The sequence below is a fragment of the Macrotis lagotis genome, chromosome 4 (assembly GCF_037893015.1).
Source record: "Macrotis lagotis isolate mMagLag1 chromosome 4, bilby.v1.9.chrom.fasta, whole genome shotgun sequence".
In the NCBI taxonomy this organism is placed as follows: domain Eukaryota; kingdom Metazoa; phylum Chordata; class Mammalia; order Peramelemorphia; family Peramelidae; genus Macrotis; species Macrotis lagotis.
The window spans coordinates 252,456,047-252,470,222 of record NC_133661.1 but is presented as its reverse complement, the minus strand read 5'-3'; the positions used below and the strand labels follow the sequence as shown (position 1 = coordinate 252,470,222).

Below are 14,176 nucleotides of genomic sequence, written 5' to 3'. Positions count from 1 at the left end.
TATATATATGTAAGAATTCATTCAGAAATTGCTAAAATACCTTTGATGTCAGAAGCTGTTTTCATGGATTCATCATTCATTCATTCTAGCTATTGTTGTCTATTATCCCTCTGGGGAAGGAGGACCCCTCTTGGCAGACTGAATTATAAGTATATAAAATATATATATATATATATATATACATATATATATACATACATATATATGTTATACTTATTCAATATAAGGACAGTATGCATAATGGACAAAGAACTAGATAGGCATCCAGTAAGACTATGTTCAAAGTCTGTCTCTGATACATAGGAGTCATGTTACTGAGCAAATCACTTAACTTCTCAATGTTCTAGACAACTCTAGCTATAAACTGCAGAGAAGGTGCCAATCTGAATTAGTGGAGAGTTTCCTCACCAAGAGATCCTTATACCAGTGAAGTAACTGGTTTTCCTATCTAAATCTTATACTTCAATAATTCAATAATGTGTGATTTCAACAGCAAAGGTGCATCTTCCACTATTGTATATCACAGTTGTTCCATTCCTTAGTAATTTCATGAGGTTTTGTGGCTGTTGATGGGCAGAAAATGCAACCAAATTGAAGCAGCAAGCTACCCTGAGGAAGCAATATGTGCCAAATGGGTCAAACCACCATCACCACCTTCCTCCATGTGCTGGTAGTATCATCCTAAAATCCTGAGGCCAAGAACTTTAAGAATGTCAGCTCTGTCCCCAACCCAAACAACCAGCCTCACTTCAAGCCTGGCTCCTATAACCATCAAAGAAGGGAGCAACCTTTGTTCTCCCACCACTATTACCACCACCACCTGCCAATCTTCTGTCATCAATGGCCAGTAAAACCTAAGAATTCTGGAAAGAACTGGGAACCCTTCCTCCCAGATCCCTACAGTCAACCCCCTGAAACCACTGTCCAAACAAGCAACCCTTGTAGAGAGATAACTTACAATTGACTCTCTAGATCTACTATCCTCTTCCTACTAAGCAGAGAGACAGGAAAAAGAAAGTTTTCACTACTAAGGACCTGGGTAATGTCAAATAAATGAGTTTCATTAGCAAATTCTTTTCAATATCTATCCAAATAATCACAGGAATTATGTCCATTGAAATGGCATTAAAGCAGATTTTGCACCCTAAGAACTATAAGATCTTTCCATCTCTCTTTCAAGAGAAAACTCCTCTATAGACTATTTCCACCTTTAGAATATAAGCTTTTTGAAAGCAGGGACTATTGATTTCTTTTTGCATCCCCAGAATTTACCAGAGTGCTTTGTATATTTTAAGTATTTAATAAATATTCTTTTATGCATTCAAAAGAATGTAGACCTGATAGCCAACCTTCTGATAATGGGCAACTAAAGTGCATAATGGATTAAGCACCTGAACTAGATCTAGAAGACCTGAGTTCAAATACAAGTTAGACATTAGTTGTCTGAGCCTGGCAAATCACTTCACCACTGTCTGCTTCAGTTTCCCCATCTATAAAGTGGAGACTCACCTCCAGGTTTATTATGAAGATATAATGTGATAATATTTGCAAAGCACTTTGCAAACCTATATACATGCTAGTTATTATTAAACTTAGTTATAGTTATTTTCTAGTGACAAGAATATAGTCCATTCTTACATAGAGTCCAAACTTCTCCACTTGCTAGGCTAAGCTGTTAGAGTTTGCAATTTACTGGCATAACTTTTAAGATTTCAAGGCCACATACATACCACCATCAAAACAGATCTTTAGCAGAGGTTCATAGGTAGAGGTTTTCTATAGTCTACTAATACATCCCTTTATTGATAACTACTTTAAGGCAAAGTATTCTTCATTCTAAAATACTTTTTCAATAACAAATTCTTCCTTTATTATAGTTCCATTCTGATGGTTAATTATGGTATGAAAGTGACCCCTAAGTTCTCTACAGCTATGCCAGCCGAGAACAAGTTCTGAGAGATTCTACTAAACTGGAAAGGCTTTGAGTAATAGTGCAGAATTGGGTTCTGTGGGTCCTCCAATGATTGGTTTAGCTAAGTCTAGAGAACAGAAGATTGGTCACCAAGGAATTGATCTGGGTTGAGTAACAACTCATGAAACTGTCTACTAAGGCATTATGATCTACATTAGTTGAGGAGGGGAGGAGATGTATTATACCCACACTAATTAAATCACAAATCCTTGAGGCACTGAAATATTAAAGTAATGAATGATTAATTTCTATAATATATCAAAAACCTGTCATTTCATTAGTGGAGGGCAGATGGCATCCCATCTATAATGCTAAAAGTTTGAGATTTGCCTGAAGCTCAAAGGGGTTAACTGCACCATGGTTCCATTATCACAGTCAAAATTTGAACTCAGGTCTTCCTTGACTCCAAGTCCCATACATACTCCTGCCTCTCAAACTATATTATAGTGGTTATGTTAATATCTGGCAAAAAAAGAATTCAGATATCCCATTTAACTTCTATTCCTGTTAAGGTTTTTTAACAACTTGGGGGGGGGGAGGGAAGGAAACTGAAGTGATCATTCTGAATATAAGAATATCAACCTGGATTTCTGGATTCATTTTTCAACTTATTTTAATATCTTAATTGTATTAAGTGCATTAAGATTCTATTTACAAATAGTTATAAATCAAAATGCAATATGTAATGAATTATCTTCTCTACCATGTTCATCTGATTCATATTTTGTGTATCATAAAAATTTTACCACATAGCTCTTAATGTGCTTGTGTATGTGTTGACTGTTGCATCCATACTTCAAACTCAGACAATATAACTGATAATGTGGAAATGACCAAGATTACTACAAGACCTAGATTATTACATTCATCAGTGCTTTTAAATTCTATTTTGCACAGATGTGCAGTCCAGTAGTTGGAATGCCTGCTGCTTCCTCTTTTGTGATCTGATCAGTCTACCAACCCCCATTTCTGTCAGTAGCAATCCCCAAGATGTTAAAGACAACCACACAGAATGAGTCTAGGATGCTCAGCTTCAAAGAAGAAGGTTAGGGGGTGCAATGAGAAGTAATAAGAAAGGAAGCTGTGAGATCAAAAAGGAGGCAGGAAAGATATAAAATATGCAATCAATTTGATTCCAGGTACCTCTTGTATTGCATATCCCACATGGACAAAGCCAATTTTAAAATTATATATATATATATATATATACATATATATATATATATATATGGCAGAGTCCAGCAGAGATGTTACTTTAAATCTGAGCTAGTTTCTCCTAGCAGAGTTATCACTTTATCCATCACCTCCCACCACCTCAATCTCAGAGCAAAACCTTTGTGTGACCAGTTTCCATAGGGGGCGTCTGTTTCCCCCCCCCATTCTTTTTGAGAAAGAGAGGTGGGGGGAGATAATCAAAACGCAGACAGAGGAAATGCTAATGTGTTCGGCTCTGTTTCATTGTCAGGAAGGACACATGAGGATAAAAACATCGCGCTCGGAATCATTCTTCCCCCATCCCACTCTCCCTCCCCATCCCTCCTCCCTCCACCATTCCCCTTTCCTCCCCCACCATCCCCATCCGCATTATATGTCTTACAGCTTTTGTTCTAATTTATCCCATGCATAATTTATCTATGTGTGTATTGTTTCTTGATCAGCAACTTTTAAGAACAAATGAAATATATAAGATGTTTTATTAAACAAGTTAAGAAGGAGGAGGAGGAGGAGGCAGATGGTGTCAGGCTGCCAGTAACAACCCTGTTTCTTCTACTACATTAGTAGTTTAAAAAGACATCAAGTGCAGAGGAGCTTCGCTTTCTATAGGTATTGTTTCTTCTTCCTTGCACCCCTAGGGAAAGGGGTTGGGATTTAGAAAGGAGGGGCAAATTATAAATTACTCCTCAACTACCACCAAGAAAAGCGGGGGGTGGGGGGGGAAGGTGAGCGTCTGTATGCGCGCGCCCCTCGTGTATGCACGTAGAGGCAGTTATAAATTTACAAAGACACCACCTTTGCAACTGCTCCCAATTATACAAAGTCCAAATATAATGGTGCAGAATGAATTCTATTGAACAGCGGGGAAATTCGGTCATCCCCTTCCAGGATTTCACCTTCTTACTCCTCCCCTCACAAATACATTACTTCTACAGTCAAAAGAAATAGTGGAAGGGAGAGGGTGACGATTGAAATTCATGTAAGCTTCCCTGTAGCATCAGTTCGCATCTTTCCCAACAGATTATGTTAACTTAAGTTTCTACGGGATGGTATTACTATTTCCATGTAATTTGGACTGGAAATAGGAGGATCGCAAATCAGTTGCTGAATGCAGTTAGAAATGACTGAAAAAAGGGAGGGAAAAAGAGGACACGAGAAGTTACACCCATTAATGCTGTCATAAAACATTTTATTTCTTGGGTGAAACCCGGTGGTGGTAAAGTGCAACCTATCCAAGAGCCTGAAGGAGAAACGCCAGAGCAACTGTCTTTAAAACCCAGCTTCCTTATGTCCTCTTCACTATCTCTTTTTTAAAATGTCTATCTAGCTATCTATATCTATTTTACTCCAAGGCTTGAAAATTCATTAACCGCTTGTTTCTTGTTCTTGTCTATATAAGAGGTGAAATCAGACCCTTTTCGAATAAAACCTCTCCTTCAAGCACTCCTTAATTGTTGTTACTGTAGTCCAGCGGAGCGGGGGTGCTACAAGGGTGGACACCGAGGCAGTAGCAGCGGCTGCCACTACCCGGTCCCCGGAAAGCCCTCGGCTTTGAATCAATTCCAACTCAAGAAAAGAAGGAGGCAGCCCAAGCAACGAGGAGTTGAAAGAATGCAGGTCACTGCCTACTACAGATCTCTGGAAAGTCCGACACCCACTCGACTTAACTAGGAGGTCCTGGGGAAGTAAAGCAAAGTGTGGGGGTTCTCCTCGGTCTTGCGAATTCAGAGGGATCATCTCTCCTCTCCCACTCATGCTCTTTTGGCTGTGCTAACGCTCATATCCTAAAGACACCCCCAGACTCTACCCTCTTCACAATCTGACAGCTTAGCGGCACCTGAACTGGAAAGAGCGACGGAAAGAAGCAAGCAAGGAAGGAAGGAAGAAACTCGATCTAAAGAGAGAGGACTGGCCCCTGCGTGCCCTCCCCTAGCCCTCCCTCTGTCCCGGATCTGGGCGCTCGCTCAAAGTCTTTCGGCAGCATCTAGACCAGAGGCACCTGCCCCCTCGCTCTGGCTCAAAGTAAAGGCTGCTTATTCGAGCGAGGAAACACAAATCTTGTCTCCTTCTCCACTGTCTATTTATTACCTTCCTTCGCCCCCCCCCCAAAAAAATCATGAGAACAGCAGTTCTTTCCTTCCTCGAAATCAAATACAGGTTAACCGGAGTAATGAATTTACTATGTTCAACACATAACCACGCACTCCTCACACAAAAATTGACACACACAACACACAACACACAACACACATCACACACACACACACACATACACACACACACACACACACACACACACACACACAAACAAACACAGCCGATGAAAAATCATTAAGGAAACGCTCCCGGAGCTGCCCTGTCAGCCACCTGAACCCGCAATCACTGAGGAGAGATTGTTTCCCCCGAAGAAGTCACTCAAAACTCCGAAAGGTTTCTAGAAAAACGAATTTGGGGGCGGGAGGGAAAGAACCCTCCGAGTATGATCAGAAAAGCACTGCAAACTCCGTAGGCACCCGGTGTCCAGATCTCCGGGCTTGGCTGAAGCCGGAGAGGAAAAACCTGTCATTGGATACGGGTGCGCTCGACTTCTTCAAGTGCATTTTAAAACATTCTTCATGCCTTTCTACACATACATACACAAACACACACACACACACACACACACACACACAGAGACACCCCAATTCCAACCGCCCCTTGTCCCTCAACTCGCCACCCGTGGGGCTCCAGCTCAGAATCGTGCCCGTCCCTTAGCTCTTTACAATCCCCGGAGCTTCACAGCGCTCCGGTGCCAGTGTCCCCCAGCTGCTCCCTTCTCCCTCTCCTTCCTCCAATTAAGCAGAACACAAATGTAACAATTTTCTTCTTCTTAATTGCATCTCCTGACATTTCTGCGGGTTGGGAGGGGGGGATAAAAGAAGAATCTGAAAGAAAAGAGAGAATGAGAAGACTGGGAGGAGCCTGGAGACGCTGTGCATTGCCTGCGATCCGCACCGAGAAAGGCGCCCTTTTTTTCATATTGAAACCACGCGGAATATGTACATTTTTTAGTCTTACTTACGCTTTCAGGGGGTTGTGAATGACAGTCGCCATTTTGCTACAATGTAACAGAATATTGTCTGTCTCAGAGTTCTAAAGGTTTGCTCAGGGGAAGCGGATGGCCAATCAGGGAACGGGATACCGGCCCGCTGACCAATAGGGGAAGACTGTCGCCAAGTGGGTGGAGCCTGAGCGATGGTAGTTATTAGGGGAGCTGTCAAAGCCCAGAGGTCACTCCCTTTTGTAGAGCTGGAAAGAGAGCAGGTCTTAAAGCGGCAGTACCATTCAGGAGCTCTTTTGGTACTAAGAATGTGAAGACCGACAGAAGATTATAGTATTTGGGCTGGTTTCCTGCCAAAAAAAGAAAAAGAAAAAAAAATTAGTGACTTTGCCCTGATGAACGAAAATACTTAAACGATGCATGCATTCATTCTCATTAATAATTTTGTATTGCCAGTATTGATTTTTGATCCCTCAAAGGGCAAAGCACCCTTATTCGTGTGCAAAAATAAATAAAAATTGAAAGCCAACTATTTCATCAAAGACATAAATTACATGTGTCCTGACATTTTCTGCTGTACTGTATCCTAAATATTTTTAATATTCTTAATCCTAATTTGTAATCTTTATCTTAGTCGCCTTCCTCTTTAGATTTCTTGGAACTGCTAGTCCTGTGCGCTGTGCGTTGTACGACTCCAGGGCCGCAGCTCCCCTCCCCCTGGAATTTCTCAATGTCAGTCTTCCTCCCTCCTACAGCCAGTGCTTTGGTTACATAATGCACAGTGGCCAAACTGCGTGATCCCACACACACCCCCTACACACACACACACACACACACACACACACACACACACACACACACACACAAACACACACGTTTCTTCTATCTTCTATCCGTCCCTCAATCCTCCAAAGAAACTTCTAAAACGATCGCTTCTTCCTGTTAGCCAGCGTGTGGAAAACTAGTACTCTGATTTTTTTTTTTTTTTTGGCTTCGAAGTGGGGGAAGCCCGAAGAAAGCTTTGAAAATGCATTTGTTACCTAATTGGTGTTCCACCAAATGAATAACTTAGAGGCAGAAGTTGTGGAACACCAACTGGGTGTTACTAGAATCCCTTTCAGGGAGTGGCTCAAGGCTCTATTCTGGGTTTACCTATGACTATTTAGATGGAAGGTGAAAAGAATTCGCTAATAAATAATCCAATGTGTCTGCCTCTAGTTATTATAGGCTAGAGTGGAGGGGGGGAGAAGGGGAGAGGCTTTTCAATCGTTTTAAGCTTCCAAAGCTGCTAAGATGAAAGCTGCCAAAGAATATAATTATATTCTAAAACATATATATATATGCATATATATATATATCAATAGGACTGAATTGATAAGAATTCTATTTAACCTGGTAAGTACTTCCCAAAATAACTGAGACAACATATTTCTTTCTTTTTTTTTAAATTGGATTAAGTGTCCTTTTCATTTAAAACCTTATGTTTTTGATGCCTCTTTCCTTGGTTCCTTTTTCTCTGTCTCTGTCTCTGTCTCTCCGTCTCTGTCTCTCTGTCTCTCTGTCTCTCTCTCTCTCTCTCTCTCTCTCTCTCTCTCTCTTCCTCCCTCCCTCCCTCTCTCCACCAGTCAGTTAAAAAGATTCAACTACTTGAACAGAATTCTGCCTTTCATAGTAAAAGTTATAGATACACAGAGTTTTGTAGCAGCATGTTTGGCATAGCTAGAAACTTTTAACTCTTTCTTCTTAACTATATGAATCAGTCTATTTAAGGGATCATTTTGCACATAATCCTATCTTCATCACAGGTTAAAGATTAAATTTTTCCTTTATTTTCAATAAAATATTTTAAATTTCTTCCTTTATCAGTCTTCTATTTTGAAAACTGTTTTCTCTGCAAAAGATGTTGCATAGGGGCGGCTAGGTGGCGCAGTGGATAAAAGCACCAGCCCTGGAGTCAGGAGTACCTGGGTTCAAATCCGGTCTCAGACACTTAATAATTACCTAACTGTGTGGCCTTGGGCAAGCCACTTAACCCCTTTGCCTAGCAAAAAAAAAAAAAAAAAAGATGTTGCATAATTTAAAAACAACAATAAATATTCCTATTGAGAAAAATACAATTCTTACAGGTAGTTTTATGTCCCATTTGAAATATCCAGTGATTTTACCATGTAAGGTATCTGATATGTTTAAAAACAATTACTTTAACTGGGAGCACCAAAAGTAAGTGAGCTATATAATCAGATGATATTTACTAAGAGTTTACTTTATACAAAGTATCATACTTCATAATAGAGAGGAAGTAGGAAACATTATGTATGTTTACTATAAATATATAAATAATGTTTGTAGGTTAAGCAGAAATGAGTCCATTTGAAAATAGAAGGCCAAATCTGCTAAGCACAAAAAAGTTTGATATAAGGCTCAATAAACATTCAAGTTCATTTTAAAACCACATTTATTAAGTTGAAAACTCAATTTTTTTAATTAACATGATAATCTCACATTTGTAATTCAATGAACTATTTTCAATTAATATTTTAGCACTTCATTCATGAAGATGTGTTTTCTTAAAGGATCAAGGAAACTTCTATCAACAGGCTAACTTATGTGTAAAATAACATATTTCTCCAAATTGGTGGGATTTTATGTGCATACCTGTGTATTCATGAATGCATGCATGTATATGTGTTATGTATATATGAATATATATTTATACTATATATAAATATGAATATTTACAGGTGCAGAAAAGTACATATCAATATGATAAGAAATACTGGAAATAGAAGGAAAATCTTCAATAGACTTTCTCTAAATTTGCTAATTAGAATCTAATTCTGATAGAATCATAGATTATTAGAGTTAGAAAGAACCTCAAAAATCATTTCATCCAACTTTTACAGTTTACAAAAAAAAAAGAAAATGAGTCCTCTGAAGTAGAAGTGACTTCACTGAAGACACACATCTCATTATTGGCAGAACTAGGACTCAAATTCAGGTCTCCAGAATTCTAGTCTGGTGCCTTTTTCATGACACCATGATTCTCCTGAGAATACAAGTCCTTTAAGAACACTTCCCTAGTATATATCAGAATAAAAGAATAAAACAGAAAGTGAAACTGATCCTTCATTAAGACTCACTGATCAGAGAAATGATAAGTAAATGAGCAACCTTGACTGGAAAATACTAAATTAGGTTTGATAAATTACATATTAACAAAACTTTAGTTAAAGAATGTATCTGTTTGGCTAAAAAACATTTTCCTGTTGATATGAACACTCTAAAACAATCCTCTGTGTTTCTAAAGCTTTTTGTACAGCTTGTCTGCTCTGTTCATTATCAACCCTATATCCCATTCTCTTTGATCTTCAGCTATTCAGTCAAGAGTAGAGATGTTTCAGAATGCCACCCACCTTCTCAACCTGTGCAGTCAGGATAGAGAGTGAGAATATCCATGGAAAGAAAAGCAGAGGCTAGCTCAGTCATGCTAATTCATTCAGTGATGCAGCATTCCCAAAGAATACCAGTAAATCATTTTACTTTTGTCAACAGAATTCTCTAGTTCTTAGTGGAGATGCTACCAAGGTTGTTATTAAAAAAAATTTTTTTTAGTCTAACTGCTGAAAGTTAGAAGTTTGGTAAGGAAGCAAATAAGTCAGGGATAAAAGAAGTTCATTAAGAATCTGAGGAGTGGGGTGGCTAGGCAGTACAATGGATAGAGCACCGGCCCTGGAGTCAGGAGTACCCGAGTTCAAATCTGCCCTCAGACACTTAATAATTACCTAGTTGTATGGCCTTGGGCAAGCCACTTAACCCCATAGTCTTGCAAAAACCTAAAAAAAAAAAAAAAATCTGAGGGGATAGCAATTGGGGAATGACTGATAAGTCATTGGAATACTCTTGTGCCATAAAAAAATAATGGAGGGAATGGTTTCAGAGAAATCTAGTTAGAGTTCCATGAATTGCTGAAGAGTAAAGTGAACAGAATCAGAAAAATCATAATAATAGTAAAAACACTGTAAAAACAAACAACTTTGAAAGACTTAGAAACTCTGATCAATGCAAATAACCAACCACAATTCTAAGATTCCTGATGAAGCATGCTACCCATCTCCTAACAGACAGGTGAGCATGGATTCAGGGTGCAGATTGAGATATTTTATTTGAATATAACCAAAATTTGGGAATTTGTGTTGTTTCACTAAACATGTTTGTAAGTTATTCCAGCCTTTTTTTCTTGCTTTATCAAGGTGGGGAGAGGGAAGAGTAGAAGGGAATAAGATGTAGAAAAGGTAGATTTTCATTGTTTGAAAAAAAAGAGAAACTATAGAGAATGCTATTTCTTCCTTACTCAGCAACCTCAAACATCTCTAACTTACATCAAAAAGAAGGTTGAAATGTAAGAATTTATTTTCCCTTATTAGTTAGATCTGGGGCTACCAAAGATTTCATTTCCATTCAAGATGAATTTAATTCTTGAGTGAACTAACTGGACTGGTTAAGAGAATCCCCAGATATTCCCTTGATCTGATAACAAAAGCAAGTTCAGTTTTTTTTTTGGGGGGGGGGGATTGCTTTGTTTTGTTTTTTCCAGAGGCAATCCATTGATTATATTCCATTAAATCCCATGGGCACCTGCTCTGTTATATTTTTGCCATTAACATGGAAGCTCCTGAAGACAGAACAGTTCCCTTCAGTTTTCTCTTCTTTAAGAGAACCAATTTTTCTTCCTGTCTTAGAAAGAATCTAGTTTTAGGGATGGGGGAGAAGGAGAGAAAGAATTATGGGCTTGGTTATAGAATTTTAAACTATCAAGGACTGTAGAGATCATCTCATCCAAATCCCTTATCTTACAGATGAGGAAACTGAAGGCCAAAGAAGCAAGTGACTTGTTCAAAGTCATCAAGTGAAACAGAGGAACCTAGAAGGCATCAAGTGATTTCCTTCCTATTCCTCTCAGAAAGCAGAGAACAAAAATATCTGGGACTGTGAATGATTCTCTCAGGACTAGGTTTCCAAAGTCCTAAATTTTCAAGGGAATCCACAAAAACAAATGAGACTATCTGCTTACAGCCTCACCTTCTGTGTTTCCTCTTCATCTCCTGTTCATTCTTCTCCAAAGTCTTAGCCATCTCTTTCAATCTATTTATATTCAGTTCCCAAAGAGTCTTATGGCCTTGAGATCAATCAAGCAAGCAAGCAATAAACATTGTACTTACTCTTGCCAGGCATTGTGCTAAGTGCTGAGGATGCAAAAACATAAAAAAGACAATCCTGGCTTCAGAGTTTACAATCTAATGGAGGAATTTACAGTCTATCACATAAAGAATCAGTTGAAAGAACTAGGTATAGTCAGCCTGGAAAAGACAAGCCTGGCAAAGAAGTTCAGAGTCAAGGTAAAAAAACAATTCTTAACAATGAAAGTTGTCCAAAGGTGGAATGGAATGCCTTAAAAGGGTGTGGAGTTCCCCTCCTGGAGGTCAGTAAGCAAAGGCTGATTGATAGATCACTTGTCAGATATGTTGTAGAGAAAATTCTCTATACAAACTGGGTTAGAAAGCTTCAGAAGTCCCTAACAGCTATAAGATTTTATGATTTTGTGAATTACTCTATGTCTGAGATGTTAACAAGTACTCATGACCTACCCCTCTCAGAGGGGTAATTTTTAATAATTAATTTAATTTAATAATAACTTATTAGGCACCTAGTGGGCATTCAATATTTTTGTTCAGTCTGCTGTCTACATGACCCTATTTGAGGTTTACTTGGCAAAGATACTGGAGTTTGCCATTTCCTTCTCCATCTAATTTTTACAAATGAGGAAACTGAGAACAACAGGGTTAAGTGACTTTCCCAGGATCATATAGCTAGAAATGTCTGAAGCTGAATGAGTCTTCCTGACACCAGGCTTGGCACCCTATCCACTGTGCTGTTTAGCTGCCCCAGACATTCAATAAATGGTTATTAATGAATTGACCAGAATTTGGGGCACAAAGACTTGGCAGTGGGAGAAAGATTTGAGGGCAAGGAACTTGTTGTCCAAAAATTCTACCTAATTATGAAATGAACCCTGACTCCTTTGTTCCCTCAATTATTTTAATAATGCCATATAATCATATAAGTAGACCTTGTTTCTTATGCATTCCAAAAAGATTTGGAGGAAAGATTCATAATTTTTTTAAAAATAAACTATATTGGCTAAAATAAAAAATTAACATTTTATGCTTGCCAATAACATTTTTATTAAATATCTCTATGCATGGCATTGTGTTAAACACTAGGTTTATAAAAACATTATGGAAAACAGTCCCTCTCCTCAAGCAGCTTACATTTATTATCGAACTTCTATTTACTAGAGTTGACTTTTCTCATCAAATGTATATTTTTCCAAAACTTCCTCAAGCCTCAAAAACCATGTCTATTCCCAACTTGCTAAAATGATAATTAATATTCCTTAAATTTATTTCACATTACAATTTATCTGGGCTTTTCATACACATCTCATTTATTTGATCCTCATCACAAATTTATAGGGCAGATGAAGCAAATACTGCTACTACCATTATTTTACAGATAAAGAACCAACTGAAGCCTAAATCAATTAAATAACTTGTTCAAAGTAGATTAATAATAATAATAATAGCTAGCATTTATATAGCATTTTACATATATTATCTAATTTACCTTTTATAACAACAGTAAACACTACAGATATATTTATTTTATAGATGAGGAAACTTAGGTTTAGATGTATAAAATCTCTTGCCATGGTCATACAGCTAGTAAGAATCAGGAACAGGATTTGTACCCAGTTCTTTTCTTACTCCAAGACCAGAACCTGTTCCAGTTCTTTTTTTTCCATGTCCTATAACTAGTAAGGTCTAGATGCAGGATGAAACAAAAAGGTACAACACATAAATGTTCCATTACCACCAGAAAGGAATCTACTATGGCAGTTTCTCATGTAGGCATTTGGCAAACAAAAAACCTCACACTGTCTACAAATGCTGGCTGAAAACAAATTCACTTCTTGGCTTTTTTCCTGGGTGAATAATCACCAGGAAAATCCACCACTTCTGAAGGCCCAAAGATTGCCCTCTGCAGGACATTGCTTTAAATGTAATCACATTGTGTTGCAGCTGTTCCCTTCACTCACACCATTCACATGGATGGCATCAGGAAGCTACTTGGATTATTAATATCTGTACCATGCAGCAAATCATCCTGCAACATTCTAAATCTAAGTCTATGTTTATATAGCTAGTTGGTGGTTCTTCAAAAAATCAAAATATCAGAAAGACAGGAGTCTATACAGGAGCTGCTGTAACCAGAATACTTAAAAGTGTCCTATCTCTGGCAATGAGAAGGATGAACACAGGGTTCTGACAGGTGTTTTCCATCTCTGGCTGCTAGGAGCAGTGAACTCTGGCCTGCATAGCTGCAAAGGGATCCAAACTCCATGTTTATGTTGCATAACAAGATAAAGAGAAGAGATGGACTTAAATTCTAAAGAGGAAACCATTTCATTTAAAATATATTTAAATCAATAGAGAGGAATCTCAACGGAAAGCACCAGGACAATACAGCTCATTGTCAACTGGGACTGATCACCAAGAAGTAGGAACCAAACCTACCAAAAAGGATAAAAGGAAAAGAGACTATGAGAATCACCCTTAAAAAAACCTAAGAGAAACCCTGAAATTGGAGGGAGGATGGGGAAGGGAAAGAAAAGCAGTTCAGGTGAGATGGAATAGATGGGAAATGTGACTTCATCCTTATTTTTTTCCCAATTACATTTAAATACAACTTTAAACATTTTTTTGAGTTATAAAATCATCTCTCTCTTCCTTTTTCCCCTCCATGAGAAGGCAAGTAATTTGATATAGATGATACATTTACACAGTCACACAAAACATATATCCATATTAGTCATGTGAAAGCAAATGCAG

At 38.2% G+C, this 14,176-nt stretch overlaps 1 protein-coding gene across 2 annotated transcripts in view; it reads right to left on the bottom strand.

Annotated features, from left to right (window-relative positions):
- Nucleotides 1-6,594, bottom strand: part of LOC141522389 (zinc finger protein DPF3-like) — a 547,867-nt gene extending 541,273 nt beyond the window's left edge. For both annotated transcript variants that reach the window (XR_012478204.1, XM_074235798.1), the window contains exon 1: nt 6,249-6,594. Coding sequence is in view for 1 of the 2 variants with exons in the window: in XM_074235798.1 (XP_074091899.1) it covers nt 6,249-6,280 (32 nt within the window). In the remaining variant the exon portion in view is untranslated. The remainder of the gene's footprint in view (nt 1-6,248) is intronic.
- Between the last annotated feature and the right edge of the window lie 7,582 nt (nt 6,595-14,176).